General features: G+C 41.5%; 1 protein-coding gene across 7 annotated transcripts in view; it reads right to left on the bottom strand.

The window, feature by feature from the left end:
• The window catches only part of KIAA1958 (KIAA1958 ortholog), a 168,699-nt gene that overhangs the window by 22,568 nt on the left and 125,891 nt on the right, over nucleotides 1–20,240 (bottom strand). For 5 of the 7 annotated variants that reach the window (XR_014064517.1, XR_014064515.1, XM_081527030.1 and 2 more), the window contains one exon: nucleotides 16,864–18,690. The exons of 1 other annotated variant lie outside the window; for it this stretch is intronic. Coding sequence is in view for 3 of the 6 variants with exons in the window: in XM_081527030.1 (XP_081383156.1) it covers nucleotides 17,884–18,690 (807 nt within the window). In the remaining 3 variants the exon portion in view is untranslated. Of the gene's footprint in view, nucleotides 1–16,863; nucleotides 18,691–20,240 lie in introns of those variants that run through there. One more of the 7 variants, XR_014064516.1, reaches the window with a different exon arrangement.

The raw sequence follows: 20,240 nt of genomic DNA, 5'->3' as shown, positions 1-20,240 counted from the left end.
GCTGAAACTCCGATACTTTGGCCACCTGATGGGAAGAGCTGACTCATTTGAAAAGATCCTGATGCTGGGAAAGATTGAGGGCAGGAGGAGAAGGGGACGACAGAGGATGAGACGGTTCACCGACTCAATGGACATGAGTTTGAGTAAACTCCGGGAATTGGTGATGGACAGGGAGGCCTGGCGTGCTGCAGTCCATGGGGAGCGACTGAACTGAACTGAAACATAAGATGTATGAACTTGCTAAGTGATCTCTTAGGCACACAGCTAGGGGGTGAGAGAGCAGAACTCCTCCCACCTCGCCTCGGGTGCTGCCCCCACTGCCAGCCTTCTGCTCTCAGTCAACACCAGAGTGAGCTGCCAGGGCTTCCCTTCCTTGTGGCCCCCAACCCTCCTGCAATGATGTGTCCTTTCCTGATGATACCCTGCTGTGATCTCTGGAATTCCTTTGGTTCAATCACCAAAATACATCTATGTGTGTGAGCTCTTCCTAGCTCCTGCCTTCCTCTCAAGGTCTACAGGTCGCTGGTGTCTCTCAGGGGGCAGATCAGGGATTCGCATCCCGGCTGCAGGTTCATATAGCGTCTGGCTCACTGACCATTGCCACTTTATTTTCTTTCAAAATTCACTTCTTAAAAATGCATGCCCCTTTCTCCCCTTAAAGACTCTAACATCGCCATTGCGAAGTATTCTGCCTGGGTGCTCCCTTACCTTCCTTAAGGTCTTGTATCCTACTCCAGAGTAGTAGTCTCCCCTGCGTTATCCCTGCTACTGTCCTGGCGATACAGGCAAACACTTTGGTGTGAAGTAATACCCTAGTCTCCCGGGGTTCCAGAGGACATCCTGGGTTCCAGAGACTGCCTTTCCCCTTCTCCAGTTGCCACTTGGGCCATCCTCCTTACCTGGAGTCAAATACCCCTCTCCTCCCCGAGTTCCACTGCTATCATCTTGATCCAAGCCAACATCATATACCTAGACTACTATATGTAGTGCTAAGTCACTTCAGTTGTGTCTGACTCTGTGACCCTATAGACTGTAGCCCGCCAGGCTCCTCTGTCCATGGGATTCTCCAGGCAAGAATATTGGAGTGGATTGCCATTCCCTTCTCCGGGGGATCTTCCCAACCCAGGGATTGAACCTGTGTCTCTTACATCTCCTGCAATGACAGGCAGGTTCTTTACCTAGCATCACCTGGGAAGCCCCTCTAACTGGCCTTCATCTCACCTCACAGTTGAGAATTTCAACACAGCAGCCAGAGTGATATTCGGCTGACCAGAGAGTTCCTTTGGGTTTTTCCATAAGATGTTATGGAGAAACCTGAAACTTTTTGGCCAACCTGATACTTTAAAAATTTAAGTAAGGCCTCTGAAAATATGCTCAGCATCTCTAATCATTAGGGAAATGCAAATAAAAAAAAACACAACTTCACACCCAGGATGGCTGTTGTCCAAAAAAAAAAAAACAAACAGAAAACAAATGTTGGTGAGAATGTGGAGACACTGGAACCCTGGTGCACGGTTGGTGGGAATGTAAAACGGTGCAACTGTTGTGGAAAACAGTAGGAGGGCTCCTCAAAAAATGACACATAGAGTTATCATTTGATCTAGCGATTCCACTTCAGGAGATCTGAAAGCAGGGACTCAAATAAATATGTGTGCACCCATGTTCATAGCGGCATTATTCACAAGAGCCCGAGGTGGAAACAACCCAAATGGCCATCATCGGATGAATGAGCAAAGTATGGTATATACACACAACAGGATATTCAGCCTTAAAAAGGAATGAAATTCTGATACATACTACAACATAGATGAACCCTGAAGCCATATGCTAACTGAAATAAGCCAGACACAGAAGGACAAATATTGTATGATTCCACTTATATGAGGTGCCTAGAATAGTCAAATTCACAAGAAACAGAAAGTAGAACGTGGTTACCCAGGGGCTGGGAGAAGGGGGAAATGAGTTATTGTTTAATGGGTACTGAGTTACACTGTTGGGTGGTGAAAATATTTTGGAAATGTATCGTTGTGATGGTTACATAATAATGTGAACGTACTTAATGCCACTAAACTGCAACATTTAAAAATGGTTAAGATGGTAAATTTTATGTATATTTTACCATAATTTTAATGTAAGATCATGTCTTTAATAAGTTTCCATCTCAATAAGAGTAAAGCCAAAATCTTTATAATGGATTACAAATCTACAAAATATTGTCAAATGAGTCTATTTGTTGGACAAAGAGAATTTAGCTGAGAACAGGCAATCAAAGTTAAAATTTTCTCCCCCGTGGATCTTAATATACCCTCTTTCCCCCTTTCCGTTAGTAAGCTTTTTTACTGAGAGGCTGTTGATCTCCTGAAAATGGCCAGTGACCAAAATGACGATTGGAAATTTGAGCCAAAAGTATATGTGCTTTCACCTTGTGCTAGAACAGGTTTGATTGATAATGAATGTTGGTCCCTGGTCCAGAGTGATAGTCTTTGCCACTTTGGTTAGACAAACTAGCCTGGTCCATCCAACAGAAAATGGTGTGACCTGAGATGCTCAGCAGTTCCACTCTGCCGGAAGGTGGTAATATTTTCTCAGACCCTGCTGTCTGCCTTAATGTCAACCAAAAGTAACTTTGAAGAGACTGGGATGTCCCCCAGCTCCTCACTGCTGATCCCTCTGCTTGGCATGGTCTTCTTCCTTTTACCCATGCCTTTATCCATGTAGCTCACTCTCTCAGTGGTCTCAAGTCTTTACTTAATGTTTTCAATAATGCCTTCTTGGACCACTGTATTCAAAACTTCATCTATCTCAAAACAACCTTGCTTACTTTTTCTCTGTGGTGCTTGGCACCCTCTAACATAGAATGTAATTAACTTTTTAATTATCTGCCTTCTCCCACTAGAATATAAGGGCTTTAAGTGCAGATACGTTTGTGTGTGTGTATGTGTTTTATTGATATATGCCCCCAGTGCTTAGGATACGTGCATGCACAGTCGCTTCTGCTGCTGCTGCTAAGTCGCTTCAGTCGTGTCCGACTCTGTGCGACCCCATAGATGGCAGCCACCAGGCTCTCCCGTCCCTGGGATTCTCCAGGCAAGAACACTGGAGTGGGTTGCCATTTCCTTCTCCAATGCATGAAAGTGAAAAGTGAAAGTGAAGTCGCTCAGTCATGTCTGACTCTTCGCAACCCCATGGACTGCAGCCTACCAGGCTCCTCCGTCCATGGGATTTTCCAGGCAAGAGCTCAGTCGCTTCAGTTGTGTCCTATTCTTTGTATCTAACCCTATGGACTGTAACCCGCCAGGCTCCTCTGTCCATGGGATTCTTCAGGCAAGAATACTGGAGTGGGTTGCTGTGCTCTCCTCCAAGGGATTATCTCGATCCAGGGATCCAAACCACGTCTCCTACGTCGCAGGCAGATTCTTTACCACTGAGCCATCAGGGAAGCTGTGCTTAGGATAGTGCCTGGCAAATTATAGCAAGTGTTCAAACATTTTAATGAATAAATGAAGTAAGTCTAATCATCCAAAGGGAAAACTGGCACCTTGGTCCTAAGCACGGACCCTCTCCCCAAGCAAATTTACAGACATACACACTACGCCTATAATTTTAGGGGGCTCCTAGACTCCTTAAAACCCAGCCATGGGTGCCAGCTAAAACCCTTTGGTCAAAAGGAACATAGCTGTACCTCTTTGGATGATTCTTCAGTGCAATCTTTTGGAAACCATCTCCATGCCACAGATGTTACAACTACTGGGAGTCTCCCAGGAGATTTCAGAGCCTTGCAATATTGTAGCAAACACAGTGAAGCTGGCAGCCATAATTCTGTTAAGAAAACAGGAGTGTGTGCCAGCCCCTCATTATTCATTACTGAGCTATTAATTCAAGTTCTCTTAGGAAAACATCCAACAGTGAAAAGACAGGCTCTGAGCAGCCACAAGCTGAAGCACAGCCCCTTGCCTGGTCTCCCAGGTTAGCCAAGTCATGAGGCAAATGCTGAGCTGCTCCCTTTGAACACACCTGGCTCCCTGGGGATGGGAGTGGCCTTGCAGGATGACAGTGACCAGCTAGTAGGTCCAGTTCGATGTTGCTAACTCCCGAGGCTGCGAATCCAAGAGGACTGGCTGCTCCTTAGAGGAGGAGTTCACAGGTCCAGCATGCTGGATGAGAACTGAGGATCAAGACTTTCACAAAAGAAAGGGGTGATAGTAAAGGAGTGGGTGGAAGGAGAGGGTATCCCAGGCAGAGGTGAAGGAGGCGCTGGCCCAATGCAGAGAGGAGGGAATGGGGTAACCACACGAGCCGGCATCCACATGGACTTGTCAGGTTTGTCTTGGGGAACACAGTGGACACAGGGGCCATTTCCTTAGGAAGAAGTACTGGTGGGCCAGGGGGTTGAGGAGCCTTTCTCAGCTGGGCTTCCACTAGAGCAGGAAGTGCTAAGGCCTCCACCATCTGGAAGGAATGAACATCTCTCCCCTTATCTAGAAAGGCACTAGCTCTCCTCGGGGGAACTGAGCAAACAGGCGGTTGAGTCGAGTTTTGCATTCTGCGGTTCGGATGAAGAGCCCCAGTTGAGAAAGGTTTCAATAACATAGATGTGCTTATGCTCAGGCCATGGGAGTGGATGAAATCACCCTGATCAAGTGTATAAAACTGAGTCAGTATGAATGAGAGTCAATGGATGAGGTGCCTGAAAAAGAATCTAGAGACGCAGCGAAAAAACTGGGAGACAGGGAGCCTTAAGTCGTGGAAACCAAGGAGAATTACAGCCACTTGAGAAAGGAGTGGCTGGCCAAGCTGCTTCCCACAGGGTGGTTATTGTGTTATGCTAGAGAGGATTCTTGGGGTGTATATGGGTGAACATTTTTAACTTCAGTACTTATGTATTTTTATCTCAATGTACTACAAGTAATACAGCATTAAATATAGCAATATAAATAACCAGGCATGCGTGCGCGTGCTAAGTTGCTTCAGTCGTATCCAACTCTTTATGACCCGATGCACTGTAGCCCACCAGGCTCCTCTGTTCATGGGATTCTCCAGGCAAGAATACTAGAGTGGACTGCCATGCCCTCCTCCAGGGGATCTTCCCAACCCAGGGATTGAACCCACATCTCTTACATCTCCTGCATTGGCAGGCAGGTTCTATCACTAGTGCCATCTGGGAAGCCCATAAACAGCCATAGTGAAAGTGAAGTTGCTCAGTTGTGTCCGACTCTTAGCGACCCCATGGACTGCAGCCTACCAGGCTCCTCTGTCCATGGGATTTTCCAGGCAAGAGTACTGGAGTGGATTGCCATTTCCTTCTCCATAGCTAATGGTTATTACTTTTTGACAGTTACTAGGTACTGGTCATTGTACTAAGTGCTTTATATATGTTAAAATCCTTACTTAATCCTCACCACAACCCTACAAGGTAGATATTATTATTATATCCACTTTAAAGGTGAAGAAATTGAGGCACAGAGAGATCAAATACCTTGCCCATGATCACACAACTAGTAAGAGGCAGAGTTGGAATCTGATCCTGCGAGGTTTGACTCCAGGAACTCTGATTTTTAAAGAAGTATTTATTTCTAGCTTTAAAATAAATTCAAGTTAAAAAAAATGGATCATTTAAAAAAAAAAAGTAAATAACAGAACAAGTGGACTCAGCTATCACAAAATTGTGGAGGAGGGACACAAATGACCGACACTTGGGCAACAGTGCCCTGTCTGGGTTGCTATACTAAGGGAGAAATGCATGACAGCGGACTGCACACAGTCTGCACATATCCTGAGACTACAGGACAAAAGGAGCCATCCAGATCATGCTGTCTCCCGCCTAGGGGGAGACTCAATTGTATCCTTTCAATTCGGGGCCATTATCCTAGGGACCGACAACAGCAAACCACAAATACAGTATTAACTATTAACTGTCGAAAATGTTATTTGCTATCGGTGGGCGTTAGATTTTTTAATAATGTCCTGAAAGATTCACGGGGTTCTTTAAACGTGACCAAACTCTTACACATTATTACCATACTTAAGTGTATTAGAAATGTGCTAAATTACTTCCTTGATTGCATTTGGAACATTTCAACAGCTGAGTACATTGTAAATACTCCGGGAGGAATTTTTATTTCTCATCCTTCTTTCTTTGGGATCCCATGAGAAATACAAGAAGCTTGTTTATTGCTGAAATAGATCTTGTTTAATGTCTTTTGTGTCTGTCCCTGGTGCGTTCCCAGCAAAAATGGTAGTGAAAATGGCCCTAAGCAGAGCAGGAAATAAAATGGAAACCGAGAAGAAACAGAAAAGGAAATGTACTGGGGGAGGGAGGCAGGCTGCACACCTGCTGGGGCTCCAGGTGCTAATCTGGGAGAAAGGGAGATGGAACAGACTGAAACAAGCCAAAAGCCACCGGTCGTGAGAGAGACCCTCAAGCACTGAGAAATAATGTCTTGACACCCAAGGGAGAGTGGGCAGCACCAGGTCACGAACACCTCTGTGTCTGTCTACCCTACACTTGCATCCTTGCTGGTCCTTGTCTGCAGGTTCTCTATTCTTTCAAGATTTTGGTAGCATGTAGTTTCCAGAGCAACACCATGAGGAGTATCTGTCCTCAAGGCCTAGAAAGCCATGTGCTACCCCAGGCCCTTGGGGCCCCAGCTCGGTGTGGCCATCTTCACAGTACTTTCAGTGTGGTGGATCACATCTCATCCTTAGAGACACGCTGTACCTATCTCCATGTCATACCTAAGACTACAGGAATCATGAGTTCCCCAGATCTTCTTTCTGCATTAAAGGGAGAGACAAAAATGTGTTCCCATCTGGTAGAAATTTCACTTGTTTTTGCCCTTACTGCTGCAACTCAGCATTCTTGCCTGAAAATTTCCCTCGAGTATTATCTAGAGGATCTTTCTTATCAGCATCGTTACTCTTGTCTTACGTCCTTCCTTTCAGCTTGAAAATTCTGTGATTCTCTACGATTGGTGAGGAGGGTTGGGAAATCTCTTATTATAAGAATTTTTTGTTTGTTTTAAACTCTGCCTTAGAGAAAATTTCAAATATCTACAAAAAACCAGAAGAGTATGATGAATTCTCCTGTACCCAACGATCTGCTTTCATAATGACCTACTCTGAGGCCAGTTTATGTACTATTTACCCTGCCACCTTCTGTACCCCTCTGGATTATTTTGGAGCAGATCTTAAATATTTTAGCATAAATCTCAAAAAGATAACTTTAAAGAATCTAGTGCAGGAGTTTTTAAATGTGGGTTTGTATGTGTAATGTTGCATGCAAATATGGATCTTCTTCAGAAGATGACCTATAGCACTCATCAAATTTTTTAACTGGTTCAGGAGTCTTTTTAAAAATTATAGGCAAAACAATGAGCAGAGATGAAATTTGCCTTAGGGGCAATAACTGTGAAGGAAACTTCTCATCTTTTCACTATTACATTATACTTATCCTTAAGGATTTTTCAGAAACTTGTTTCTTAGGAATGATTTTAACTCTTGTATACATAGACAGCGGTAAATTTCAACTTCAAAAGGCTTTACGATTAAATGCACTCCCTTAAAATCATAAATGCCACCTGATGCAAAAGGCTGACTCACTGGAAAAGACCCTGATGCTGGGAAAGACTGAGGGCAGGAGAAGAGGACAAGAGAGGATGAGATGGTTGGATGGCATCACCGACTCAATGGACATGAGTTTGAGCAAACTCGGCGAGATAGTGAAGGACAGGGAAGCCTGGGCATGCTGCAATCCATGGGGCCACAGGGTCGGACACAACTTAGTGACTGAACAACAACAAAGTCATAAATACTAATTTAAAGAGCAGAAAAACATTGGAGACATTTATACAGTGGTCAATACACATTCACTGAAATTTATTGCTCTCTCTATATACAACAGTTAAGATCATTCCTAAGAAACAAGTTTCTGAAAAATACTTAAGTATTTGGGAGTTTCCGAAATGGGCTCTCAGCCCGCCTAGTGAAGAAACCCAAGTCAGAGAACCAGAGGGAGAGTCAGTCAGGACTATTTCACCCAGAGTAGTAGCCAGGAGACATAGAATACAGGTATAGAACTGCTCAAAATATCCTAACGTTTTGCAAAATTCAAAGGAAAACATATTTCTAGAAACGTGATATGAAAATAAAAAAATCCAGAAACCATACATACTGCTGATTAAGTTAAAATGACTCAGTTATTTTAATAAAACAGACATAAAATATACATTAACATTTTATTTTCAAAAATCTGGGTTAAACAGTCAAGCTGAATGTACATAAACCAAACCAAACAATACACCAACAGCTTAAAAAAAAAACCCAGAACCTTGCAAATCGTTAGGACTCCACTAGACTATCAACAAGAGGGCTGAACTAAATGAACAAGAAACCCTGACACTCTATGACAGAAAATCAAGGTTAGGAGATCGCATGTGCACAAACACAGGAGTATGTGTGCAGGCCTCACTGGAGGGAGAAAGAAAAAGTTGAAAATGGTACAATAAAATAATTCAAGGTACTGACCATTTCCTCTGTCATTCAGAATGATGTTTCCAGCATTAAGAAATCACGGCTAGCCTCTCTACATTAAAAAATGATCCAGGACAACGGAAACATTAGACACAGTTTTGCTGCCATCTTTTGGAACATACAACTACGGAGAAAGTGTTAAAATTTTAAAGACAAGCATCATGTTTCTTGTCCAAGTAGTTAAAGTGAACAGACTTTTGTCAGTTACAGCCAAGCAAGAGGAGACCCTGGGAAAGGCTACACTTGGAATTTATCCATAAGAGACTCCTTCCATCTGGAAGAGGTTTGCTGTGCTTCAGAAGAAAAACTAAACAAACGCAAAGCAACCCACTCATTTTTCTATCGCTAAATTTAAAGCAAATGTGCTAAGGTTGTTGAAAATGTAAATTCCAGTTTCAATTGTCATGACCCCTTGGGGGCACAGACAAAACCTTCATACCACCAGGAAGGACCTGAGCAAGGTCAACGATACTCAGAATTACTGTGTGTTTTCACGTCTGTCCAGTGTAAGCAAATGAAAACCAAAACGAAGCAACCCAGGTTTAAGTTCTAACACTGACACTGTAGACCCTGGAAGTAACTTAGTGAGCTTTTTTGTTTTTGTTTTTTACTGCTTTTATCCTCTTACTATCTGAATTTAAACACAATTCTGTAAAACTTCGAGTACAGCTGAGGAAAGCCCTTCAACTGCCTCTAGCCAGTTTCCTGTTGAAACTGAACTTTTCTGGCATTTGTACTCCAAAACAAGTTTCATTTCTCCTGGTCTCTTGTTACAACACACATTTATCTTCTGTAATTTTCTGCTTTTGCACCTGTTGTTAGTTCTGAGTTTGGGAATACTGGAGAAGCACACAAGACGGCCTCCACAAGCTCTGGTCTGGGCTCTCAGACCCCAAGACAAACGTGGGGACCCCCTCCCTGTTCTCACATGGAAGCAAGGGACTATCAAGATAGTGTTTTAAATGGGAGTGAGGAAAACAGAGCAATTATACTTGTAAAAAGATATCTAAATTTTCTATTTATACTATGAAAGTGAATAAGTGAAAGTGAAAGTCGCTCTGTCATGTCCGACTCTGCGACCCCATGGACTAATTCTCCAGGCCAGAATACTGGAGTGGGTAGCCTTTCCCTTCTCCAGGAGATCTTCCCAACCCACGGATTGAACCCAGGTCTTCTGCATTGCAGGCAGATTCTTTACCAGCTGAGCCACAAGGGAAGCCCAAGAATACTGGAGTGAGTAGCCTATCCCTTTCGCCAAAGGATATTCCTGACCCAGGAATCAAACCGGGGTCTCCTGCATTGCAGGTGGATTCTCTACTAACTGAACTATTTGGGATCAAGTATTACTTCAGTAATTAAAAAATGAAGAAACATGATGCTGTGAGGTGGCAACTGTTTTTCATTTTCTTGTATTAGTTCAGCCCATTTAGTAAGTGAGGACTTCGGGCATTTGGGATATGTGGCTTCTGGCCATACTATTTATTTAAAAGCCTACATATTTTTCTTCTAGTGGGTAATCATCTGATACTGCAGAGTCCCTGAAATTATATTAAGTAAAAAAAAAATTTTTTTAACCAAGCTTTGTAGGTTGCAGTATATCTTTATAAGAATAGTACATAGATGGTTTATTTCTTGAATGACATAACTAAGAATATGTCCCATATCTTTACACATAAAATGTGTACAATACATAAAATGTTATCATATACCAAAGTCACAACTTTTCCCCTCAGAATTCCCTATCGTTTCCTGGCACTTGGTGCAACAGAGAAGTCTGGAGTCAGAATGTTCTTTTGTTTTCTGATAGGTAACTTATTCCTGTCTGACTGAGTGAAAGCCTGCAGGATTTTTCATTCTCTCTCCTTGGTAGTTTAAAATTTTGCCAGGAGGTGATTAGGAACAAGTTTCTTTCACTTTTGGCCTGGAATGCAGGGAGACCTTTCAATCTAAACATACAAATTTTCGTTTTGTTCAGGGAAGATTTTTATAGTCTAATGATTTTTTTTGTCAATCTGGTCTTTCCATTAGGAAAGCAAATGTCAGTAATATTAGCTCATGTTCTGTCTTTCGAATCCATTACCTTTCCCATATTTTCATCTCCTGTTTCTTTTGAAAGAACGTTAGGAAGAAAATATCAAGTTTGTCCTTCATGTTTAGTTTTTTTTTTTTTTAAAGCATCAGTAGTGTCTTCTTTTTTCAATGTGGATTTTAATCTGTTACTGTGTTTTTAGCTTCTTTGAAATCCATCTTTCTTGTCTTTTTCATTTTATTCCACTGTCTTCTTCGCTTAATCCATCCCCATCTTAAAGTAACATATTACTGCCACATAGAAGCAATTCTTCAGTTCCTTCAAATATGACATAGAGAATTCTAAAATTTTGTTTCCTGCAGTAGATCACTTTCATTTTCAAGTGTTCTGGAAGCTATTCATTTTCCTTGGTGTAGTCACATTTTTTTAATGTCCCATTTTTTTCTCTATACTCATCCTTAAATGCGGCTATCCCTCAAACTCCATATTTGCCTTTGGTTATGCAATCTGTCCACTTAAGTGTTTGTTAAATACCTTCTTTTGGATGTACAGGTTGAGGGTAAACAGATGTGCATATTTCCAAGCCCAATTTCTACTTTCACACTTTTCTACTGAAGTGGCATCCTCTTCCTTTTTATTGCTTGGTGTTCTGGATCTCTGATCCTACACCGTAAGTGAAAAATCACAACATTTGCATATTCTGCTACTTGCTTATCTACTCTTTTTGTGTTTTTCTCAAAATGCATGATGCCACTAGTAGACCCTCTCTGCTTTCTGCTCACGTGTTAGCCCTAGGACTGGGAGGTGGACTGAATGAAGAGGAGGTGGGTGGGGAGATGGAAGAGAGGGTGGGATAGAGAACCTTTCCACTCTAAGTGTGGCATCTGGTTAAGAGAAAGGGTAAGCCAGTTACTTCTCTGGCGCCAGGGCTTTGAGTAAGGAGACAGACATGGTTAAAAGAACAAGTATTAAATAGTTTTCAGATTTTCTATTTCACAGAACCTCTGTTTCATGAGTCAAAACAAAAGAAAGCAGTGAGCTACAACCTGAAACGTTTTTTCTCAGTCCACCTCCAAATGCCTTGTAAATTGTAAGATTTCTCCTAGATTCTAGAATTGAGAGGCAGCCTTCTTCTGGGTCTTTATGAGTGTTTTTCTGGGAAGGCTGGAACTCACCAGAGGCTTCTGCTAGCCAGATGTTCTGCCAGACACAGTCCCATTAATGAATTTTAAAAAATCCAAATCTTCCCAGCTATGGTATACAGGGAAGATTCTGGATTACTTTTCGAGTCTTCACTCCACTACTTATTGTCTTGCTGACCTTCGATGGGCTCCTTAGTATCTCTGGGTTTCTATTTCTTAGTGGTAAAATAGGGGAATTGGACTAGGTTATCTCAGAGTTAACAACCCAAACCAGAGCCTTCTGTTTTCTTAAGTCTCAAAACAGAAAAACATGTACTCATAAAGGAAAGAATAGAAAACAAATGACTAAATAAGCATATTTTGCTATGAGCATGCTTTAGCCTAAAGATTATAAAAATTCTCTGATGTCAAAATTAAAAAGCAAAAGTAAAAACCCTGAGCATATAATTGTGACATAGGTTAGGAGGGCCTTTACATTTTAGCAGTAATACCCATGTCAAAACAGGTACAGTTTGTAAACGACTTGACTTTTATTAGACTAAATTGGCATGATCATCTCCCTTTAAGGTGGACAACAGATAATATAAGTAATTTATTGGATAAACACAGGAGATTCTCAGTAGGCAGAAAATGTCATGCTCATTCATAGAAAACAATCAGGCTTTCCAGGAATTATTGAATTATATAAAAATATTAAATTAGTAAGAAAGCACATACAAGGTATGACACAATATGGTTTGAGAAAGAAAATATTTCCCAAACAAGCAGAAACTGTTTAAATTTTTCAAAAGCTCTGTGATAGGGAGTTCACTGGTGGTTCAGTGGTTAAGACTCAGGCTTCCATTCCAGGTGGCATAGGTTGATACCTGGCTGGGAAACTAACACTCCACATACTGGACAGTGTGGCCAAAAAATTAACATGTATTTAAAAAAAAAAAGCTCTGTGATAAATTGACTTCTTTGGGCCTGAAGAAGGTAGTTTAGGTTTGGGGGTTTTGTTTGTTTGTTTGGCTACCCATGTGAGATCTTAGTTCCTGACCAGGGATTGGGGTTGTCCATGCCTCCTGCCCTGGCAGCATGGAGTCTTAACCTCTGGACCATCAACGCCTTGAGCACTACATTTGGAGTGAGAAGAAGTGGGCTCAAACTTAAGTTCTCCAATTTATTAGCTCTGTGAGACTTAGGGAGATTTACTTAACTTCTTTGAGCCTCGGTTTCTCAGTTAATGGGAATAATTAGACCTCGCTTGCAGACCTGTTGTGAGAATTAAATGAGACTACAAGGCAGCCATGAGAAGCACTTACGATAATCAAATCTGAATCTTTCAGAAACTTATTGGAGTAAATCAGTAACAGTAACTATGGCTAAATGTAAATTAATCAAATCTGTTATACTGACCATAGGAGCCCATTCTCATCTCAATGTCAGGGAGGGATCTACCTAATTGGTTTTAATATAATGGAAGCAATATGCATCTACATATAATCCAGTGATCTTTTTCTGGATCTTAATAACTATTTCCTGAAATTATTAACTTCCAAATGAGCCACATTAGATAAATAATAAAGTATTTTAATTGAGCATAAAAATCTGATTCTGATCAACAATTAAAACATAAGGAACTTCTCTGGATTTCTTGGGCTGTAAAGAACTAGAAGTGCTCAAAACCGTCTTCATCATTATTGGTGAACTTGGCCAGGACAGGAGACGTCCCCCAGAGGAGTTTTAGGAAACCCCCTGATGTCAGGATACATGGGTACTGAACAGAGGAATTTCCGGATAAACTAGTTCTTCATCTCCCCAAAGCCTCCTCTTCTCTTAGAAAAGGAGTTCGGCTTTAGATCATCATCAGTCTCCCCCTCATGTTTTTGCTCAGATAATAATTTATATGGAAAAATACAACAAAGATTCTTACCAAAGATTCTTACCTAAGAACTCTGCCTAAACAAGTTTGTTTTCTCTTAAAATAGAGCACTAAAAGCATTAAAAGTAAAAGCATTTAAAGATATACATGAGTTTGAAACTTATAATGTATTCTCCGGCTCAGGGCTGTTGGTTAACAGTTATTCAGTCAGTATGTATGGGCCTTAACTTAGACTAAATTGGAGCTCCTTAGAGGAAATGAGGTAACTCTTCTTTGAGGTCTTCATTGTTTGTATTCCTGGATGGCTAAAGGTAACTGGTTACTAGCTCAAAAATGGTGAGCAATCCAGATTTCAATAAAAGCAACAAAGGGATGTATTATCTGATAAGCATAATATTTAAATATTTTAAGTGGTAACAATGCATGTTAATTACCAGTGTTAATTAGGTGTTAGCCTAATCTAAGAAAAATAATCAACATTCTGCTGCCTACAGAGATAACAAAATGTTAATTTTAAGGAGTTGTGAAACTTGAAGAAAAGTATTATTCCTAAAGAAAGCATTCCAATATACTGAGAAGCACTCACTGAGGAGATTCAGTGTATGATCTTGAGGAATTAGGAATTCTGCCTCCTGGTTTTGCCACTTCCTAACTAGATGGCCTTAAGGAACTGTAGAGATGTCAACACTGCTCACTTTGGAGGTGATCAATTCCAACCATCTCACTGCACAGCTGAGGAAACGGACACCAGCACTGACCGCCCGAGCAGAGGCGCTGCCAATCTGGCCATCTTTCCTGTATAGCCAGAGGCTTCCGCTTCTACAGGACTCTTTTGTCTAGATTTTCTCCGCGGCTGTCTATGAACATGCTGATAAAAGTAGGCACAGGGCTTGATGTTTTAATAAGGGTGAATTGAGATAAAAATCAAAGTAACAAAGAGTTTCACATTTCTACAAATACCACGTATCAGTCAGGGCAGGTTAATCCAGCACATAACCCAAGGAGAGCTGGGAAATGCCCCATCACTGAGGAGACCAATCCTTTCACAACTTTGGTCAGGTTTTCCCATAACACTCCCCTTTGCAAACACAGTAAACAATGGAAAGCTTTCTCATAAAGCCTCTCAGGGCTTCTCTGAAATTCTTTATCGTTTTTGCTTATATCTGAGGTATCTGGGCTTCGAGGTGCAGGAGGTAGAATTTGATGTGTTGGGTATAAATGTGACCAGATTATAAGGTTTGGTTTCCTATTCAAGTTTAACAGTTTAAAGGAGACTTTCCATCATGGAAGGAATAAGTGGTATAAAGCAGATTAGCTGAATATCATTATTGCTTTTACCAAAGACTGTAACTAAAATAGGGAAGACTTATTGCATAATTACTGTGTGTCCAGTGCTGTGCTAAAGCCTTTACATTTCAATGAATCACACCCTTCAAGCTGATGCCCCAAGTGTCTCTGGCAGAATAAAATTCCCAGGGGAGACCAGGGGGTTTCTGGGGAGGAGGTGCCAAGCAAGCAGAGCTCCCTTTAGAGCCGATGCAGAAAGTACTGCAGGCAAGAGCTCGCCCACAGGACTCGCTGGGTCCTCCCATAGTACCTACAGCCCCACCATTCCTGACAGGAGCCATGGCAACTTCTGCCTCTGCAAACATGCAAATTCCCCTATTCAATTCCACTTACGGAAAAAAAAAACAAAACAGGTAAGTGGAGAAAAGTACTCACAGTAAGTGGAGAAAGTACTCACAACCTCCCCCTTTCTTCTCTCGGGATTCTCCCTTCTGCTGGCTTATTAGGCCAAGAGGAGAAAATCCCCGAGAACCCAGCGGGTATGGTTTAGAGCTGGCTGAAAAGACAGAACAATGGCCTGAACTTCGAAGGCTAGTGAGCTAGCTACGCAGCCCCCTTAGATCATCTGACCATGGACACAGCCATGTAGCAGGACAGGTATTTGCCGGGTTAGCAGGTTTCTTAGGTGTTCCTACATATAAAGTGTGTGTGCACACACACACACACCTCTACACACAAATACACAGGGCATGGCGCAGAGTAGCACCTGATAAATGTGCTTTCTTTCTCACTCCCATTCCCCAAGGAGGCATGTGACGAAGGGCAGTTAGGACGCTGAGATAATGATTCTTTCCTTCCATCAGGTTATCACTGGAGATTCTACCTCTTGACTCTAATTATAATCATCCCCTTCAGAACTCTGAGGGTTGAAATTTCATCACATGGGTGATAAGCGACAAAGCTGAGGCAGAGATTGTTATTCAGCTGATGAAAAGCCACTATCGACAGAGAGATTACAGCCTCTGGATCAGTTATTACTACTTTTGGAAACGTTGAAATATGAAAAGATCCCAGCGACACCTCATGGCAATTTTTTCTTGAATCTATTTAAAATAAAACTGGAAGTCTTATCAATCAGGCTGCAGGCTCTGCCCAACAGTTTCATATAGGTTATATTTCTGTTTAAGATCAGTACTGACAAGAAAAATGACCATTTGCTTTCTTCAAGTGAAATTTTCTTTGGGTGTCCAGCAAGTGAGGGAAACTGTACCTCAGGTTCTGGCTCTTTTTAATCAAAACCCTAAAATCCCTATAGGAAACCACAACAGTAGTTAATAGCCTATAACACTGCTTATTAAATATTACCTGTTATTTACATACAGATGGAGACATACCAAAGTTAATCTATATTCAGCAAAGATCAACTAGTAAACAAAATAACTGTTGCAGGAACTAAAAAGGGAATAACGTGAAACCTTAAGGCAGCATTGGTTAAGTCTTCTTCAGTAAAGGAAGTATTACGTATTTCAAGGGCCAGTGAATGATTTTTTAAAAACAATTAATACTAAAACAAAATTTTGAAAAAGAAATATGACTAATTTTAGGACTCCTGCAAAATGAATGTATAGTGGAATTTTAATTGTGGGTTAGAAAGCACCAACAGGAACAAAATGGTGTAAGGTTGTGGCCGTCCTTCCTCAGATACAAAATAAAGATTCCCTAGAAGTTATTCTTATTAATTAGTACTCTTTGGGCTTTTTCACTTATAATTGAGAGTAGTTATTATAACATTCCGTTAATGTGTGAATAACATACGGTCAGATTAAATCTCACCTGAGTGAAATGTGTTCACACTGTGTTAATATCCTATCACCATGGTCTGATTTTTACCACTATGTCCTTGACGCTGGGTTTGCTTACCTGGTAGGCTGACACATCATCGTGTCCCAAGCATTGGTGCCAACCTCAAATGATGACATCTCTTGTGGCTGAAAGAGTCGTACTTTGACAAATATATTTCAAAACTCTTTAATATAAACACATTTGGGGATTTGTTTTCTTTGCAGCTTATTTTGTTGGATTTTTTTCCTGGTTAAGCCTGAAAATTACTTTCAGTTGTTTTACAGATCCAGTGCTATATGCTGACACAACAACTGCACAACACAAAGAACAGATTAAAAAAAAAAGCTCTAAACAGTGTTCAAACGAAAACAGCTTTCACAGCACGCTGAGAAAGAAAATGTAGGCACTTCTGCTTCAGGAGGTTTTTCACGTTTTGATCACAGATCGCTTTTCCAAGACACTTTCTCTCACTGCAGGAGTTTCCGTCGAACCACCTAGTTCACTGGAAATCTTGTTCTCACAAGCACTGTTTGGTGTATTAATCTTTTTTCATAAAACTGTCTCCATTGATGCAGAGACCAAGTTCCTTCTAGGGCTAACAGCAGCCCTGCTTTCCTATCAGCATGACTGAGTGGAGCTCCATGACCTTCACCAAGCAAGGCTGCGTGCTCTGCAGGATCAAGTTATCCACCAACAAAACACAAAGAGGACTGCCAAGCACAAGTTTCCTCCTGGAAGTAGTTAACCCGACTGCCTCTCTCTTCCTAGATCCTCACTGTAACTCATTCAAGTGTTTAGAGTCTTCAAAACATTCTAAAGCTACTAGGCTACTGGGATTTTTTTTTTTTAATGACTACTGAAACAGTTTTTTTTTTCTTTTTTTGAGAAAATCTGTGCTAAAAAGGCACTAGATAAAATGAACTTCCTCGCTCTTGTGTATGTAGTCATTTATACATTGTATTAGATTCTATAATTTAACAGAGGTGACACACATCTGGATAAAACATTCTAAATCTTCACTTGTCTACTTTCAGTTAAAAAAACAAATCCAAAGTCAAAGAAACAGGAAGTCCCACACCCCGACCGTGAGGTCGTGGTCATCCCCGCCGCCTGGGAGCTCTGGCCTTGGCTGCGGGGGGAGCGCCCACTGACCAGGATGAGCAGGATAGTGGCCGGGATGCAGGGGACACTCACTGGCAGCAGCTGTGGGAGCTGAGCCTCCTGGACACCTGAGTGAACGAGACAAAGGTGAAGTTCTCACAGTTTTCCAGCTTGACCTTCTTGGCTAAGTTCGGGACAACTCCCCGAAGAGACCGCAGGCCCATCCTCTGCTCCTCGTACCACACCCTGCCCATGTCTGCAGCCTCCTTCCTGGCTGTAAGGTAAAAAGGGGACTTGGCCTCCATTTGGGTGGGCGGCCGGTGGACGTACATGTACTTGTAGAGGAGGCAGTAAGGACACTGTTTGTGTCCCCTGGAATGCTCGTGGTAGATCTTGCCGTGGCACACTCGGGTGGAAGCACTCCGGCTCTCCCGCTTGACGCTGTCTGTCCGGGCAAAGTAGGACTGGTTCTGTGGGTCTTTGAGCAGCTCGATGTCCCCGTACATCAGATCGGCATGCTCCTGCAGCGTCCTCATGTTCAGGTACTGGCTGTTGTACTTGACCACGGTGGACAGGAGCGTGATAGGGCTGTCATCCCCCAGACACCCCGCCTGCCACATCTCCTCCTCGTCCGAGAGAGAGAAGTAGACAATATTGCGAGAACGGGCCCCTGACATCCCTGCCTTACTCAGCACCCACAGCTTCTCCTTGAGTTTCTTGGTGGACGAGCTGAAGGTGCTGCTGGTGATGGAGAAGCCCACCCCTGCATTCTTCAGGATGCGGTCTAGGCCTCGGCGGATGGCGTGGAGCGACGTGGCCAGGAAGTCTGAGCCGTCACTCTTCTTTACGGTGACGTAAAAGTTCTCGAGCAACTCGTTCAACTTCACTGCAGGGATCTCAAATGAGACAAACACTGAGGTTACACGTTTTGCGGACACCCAGGTAGCCAGACCCCTCCTTCCTTCTGATCCTCCCTGGGGGCTGTGCTGGGGACGGCCCTCTAGAGGGCTGCCTTCTTAGCATGAAATAATGGAAAAAACTGAGCCTCACGCTGGGAGCTCTAGGTTCCACACTAGGCTCTTTAGACATCAGAGTTTCAAGCAGCAAGACAGGAGATAATAATTACACCTTCTCAAAGAATTACTGTAATGCTTAAATAAAGTAGTGGACATGAAAGGGTCTGTAAACAGTAATGAACACATATACATACAACATAAATATATACACACATATATTTTATTACTGGCCTTTGTAACTGACTGTCTCTGGAAAGCCCTTTCTTCTCTTTCCTTCCCTCCCCTTCAATAAAATTCAACTATCCTCTCTGAAGCATGCCTGAATTAAACTGATCAAACTCTGAATCATTTCAACATTAATTTCCTTGATCTCTGCACTGTTTGGCACAGCTGGTATGAAACATTCTACAGAGAAAGGCGACTGACATGTCCAATTTGTACAGCAAGATTTGCCTTGATTTTTTACCTGCATTTATCTGAATAAGTCTGGAAATATCTCTGATTTAATGCTCCATAGAGTTTCAATATCAATATTTGCTCAAAAGATATGAAAAACTTAATGATTATACATGACAATTAAAGAGTGCTCCTTAGGTATGGTGGGAGGAGCAGGAAGGTTGGCTGGAAAGAAAGCTTTACTTTCAAGAGGGAGTCATAAAGATAAAACCAGACCCTGCTCATTGTCAATTTAGGTTGAATACACATTCTAGGACAAAAGATAGTCTCAATACAAAATGTTTTAAAAGTAGAAACTATACAGGTAACTTTCATTCTTCTAAGAGCCCTTGGGTCAAAGAGAAAATAAAAACAGAATTATACATTAAAAATGAACCAAACTGAAAACATTAGATATCAAAATGTATGAGATGTCGTCAAATACATTCCAAAAACATCACAGCCTTAAATGACTTTGTTAGAAACTTTATTGAAAATAAGCAAACATTATTCAACACAAAAGGCTAGAAAAAGTAGATCAAATTCAAAAATAGTAGAGTGAATCAATAAAAATAAAACATAAATTAATGAACTGGAAAAGACATAAACTGGGATAGATAAAAAATGAAACTATTATAAACTCCTAGCAAATATGATAGAAAGAAAGAGAAAGAAGAGAAAAGGAAATATACATATAGACAATTTCAGGAATGAGAAAGACTATTAACTACTGAAACAAAGAATATTATAAACTTTATTCATATTAATTTGAAAATATAAATAACCTGAACAATTCCCTAGCAAAATATAAGTTACCAAAGATGGTTCAACAAGAAGTAAAAGATCTGAGTGAAATGACTGCCAAAGATGTATGTCACTCATAAAGAGATGCCATTATGGAGTCAATTCAGCTTTTCTTGTGTATTTAAACAATTTTGGAGCACAGAAAAAAGCGTTCTTTTTTTTTCTCTAATGCAACTCTGACAGATATTATA

This window comes from Giraffa tippelskirchi, chromosome 1 (assembly GCF_054371585.1).
Source record: "Giraffa tippelskirchi isolate mGirTip1 chromosome 1, T2T-mGirTip1v1.2.pri, whole genome shotgun sequence".
Classification (NCBI taxonomy): domain Eukaryota; kingdom Metazoa; phylum Chordata; class Mammalia; order Artiodactyla; family Giraffidae; genus Giraffa; species Giraffa tippelskirchi.
Note: the sequence above shows the minus strand (reverse complement) of the source record. Positions and strands in the feature narration are given on the sequence as shown.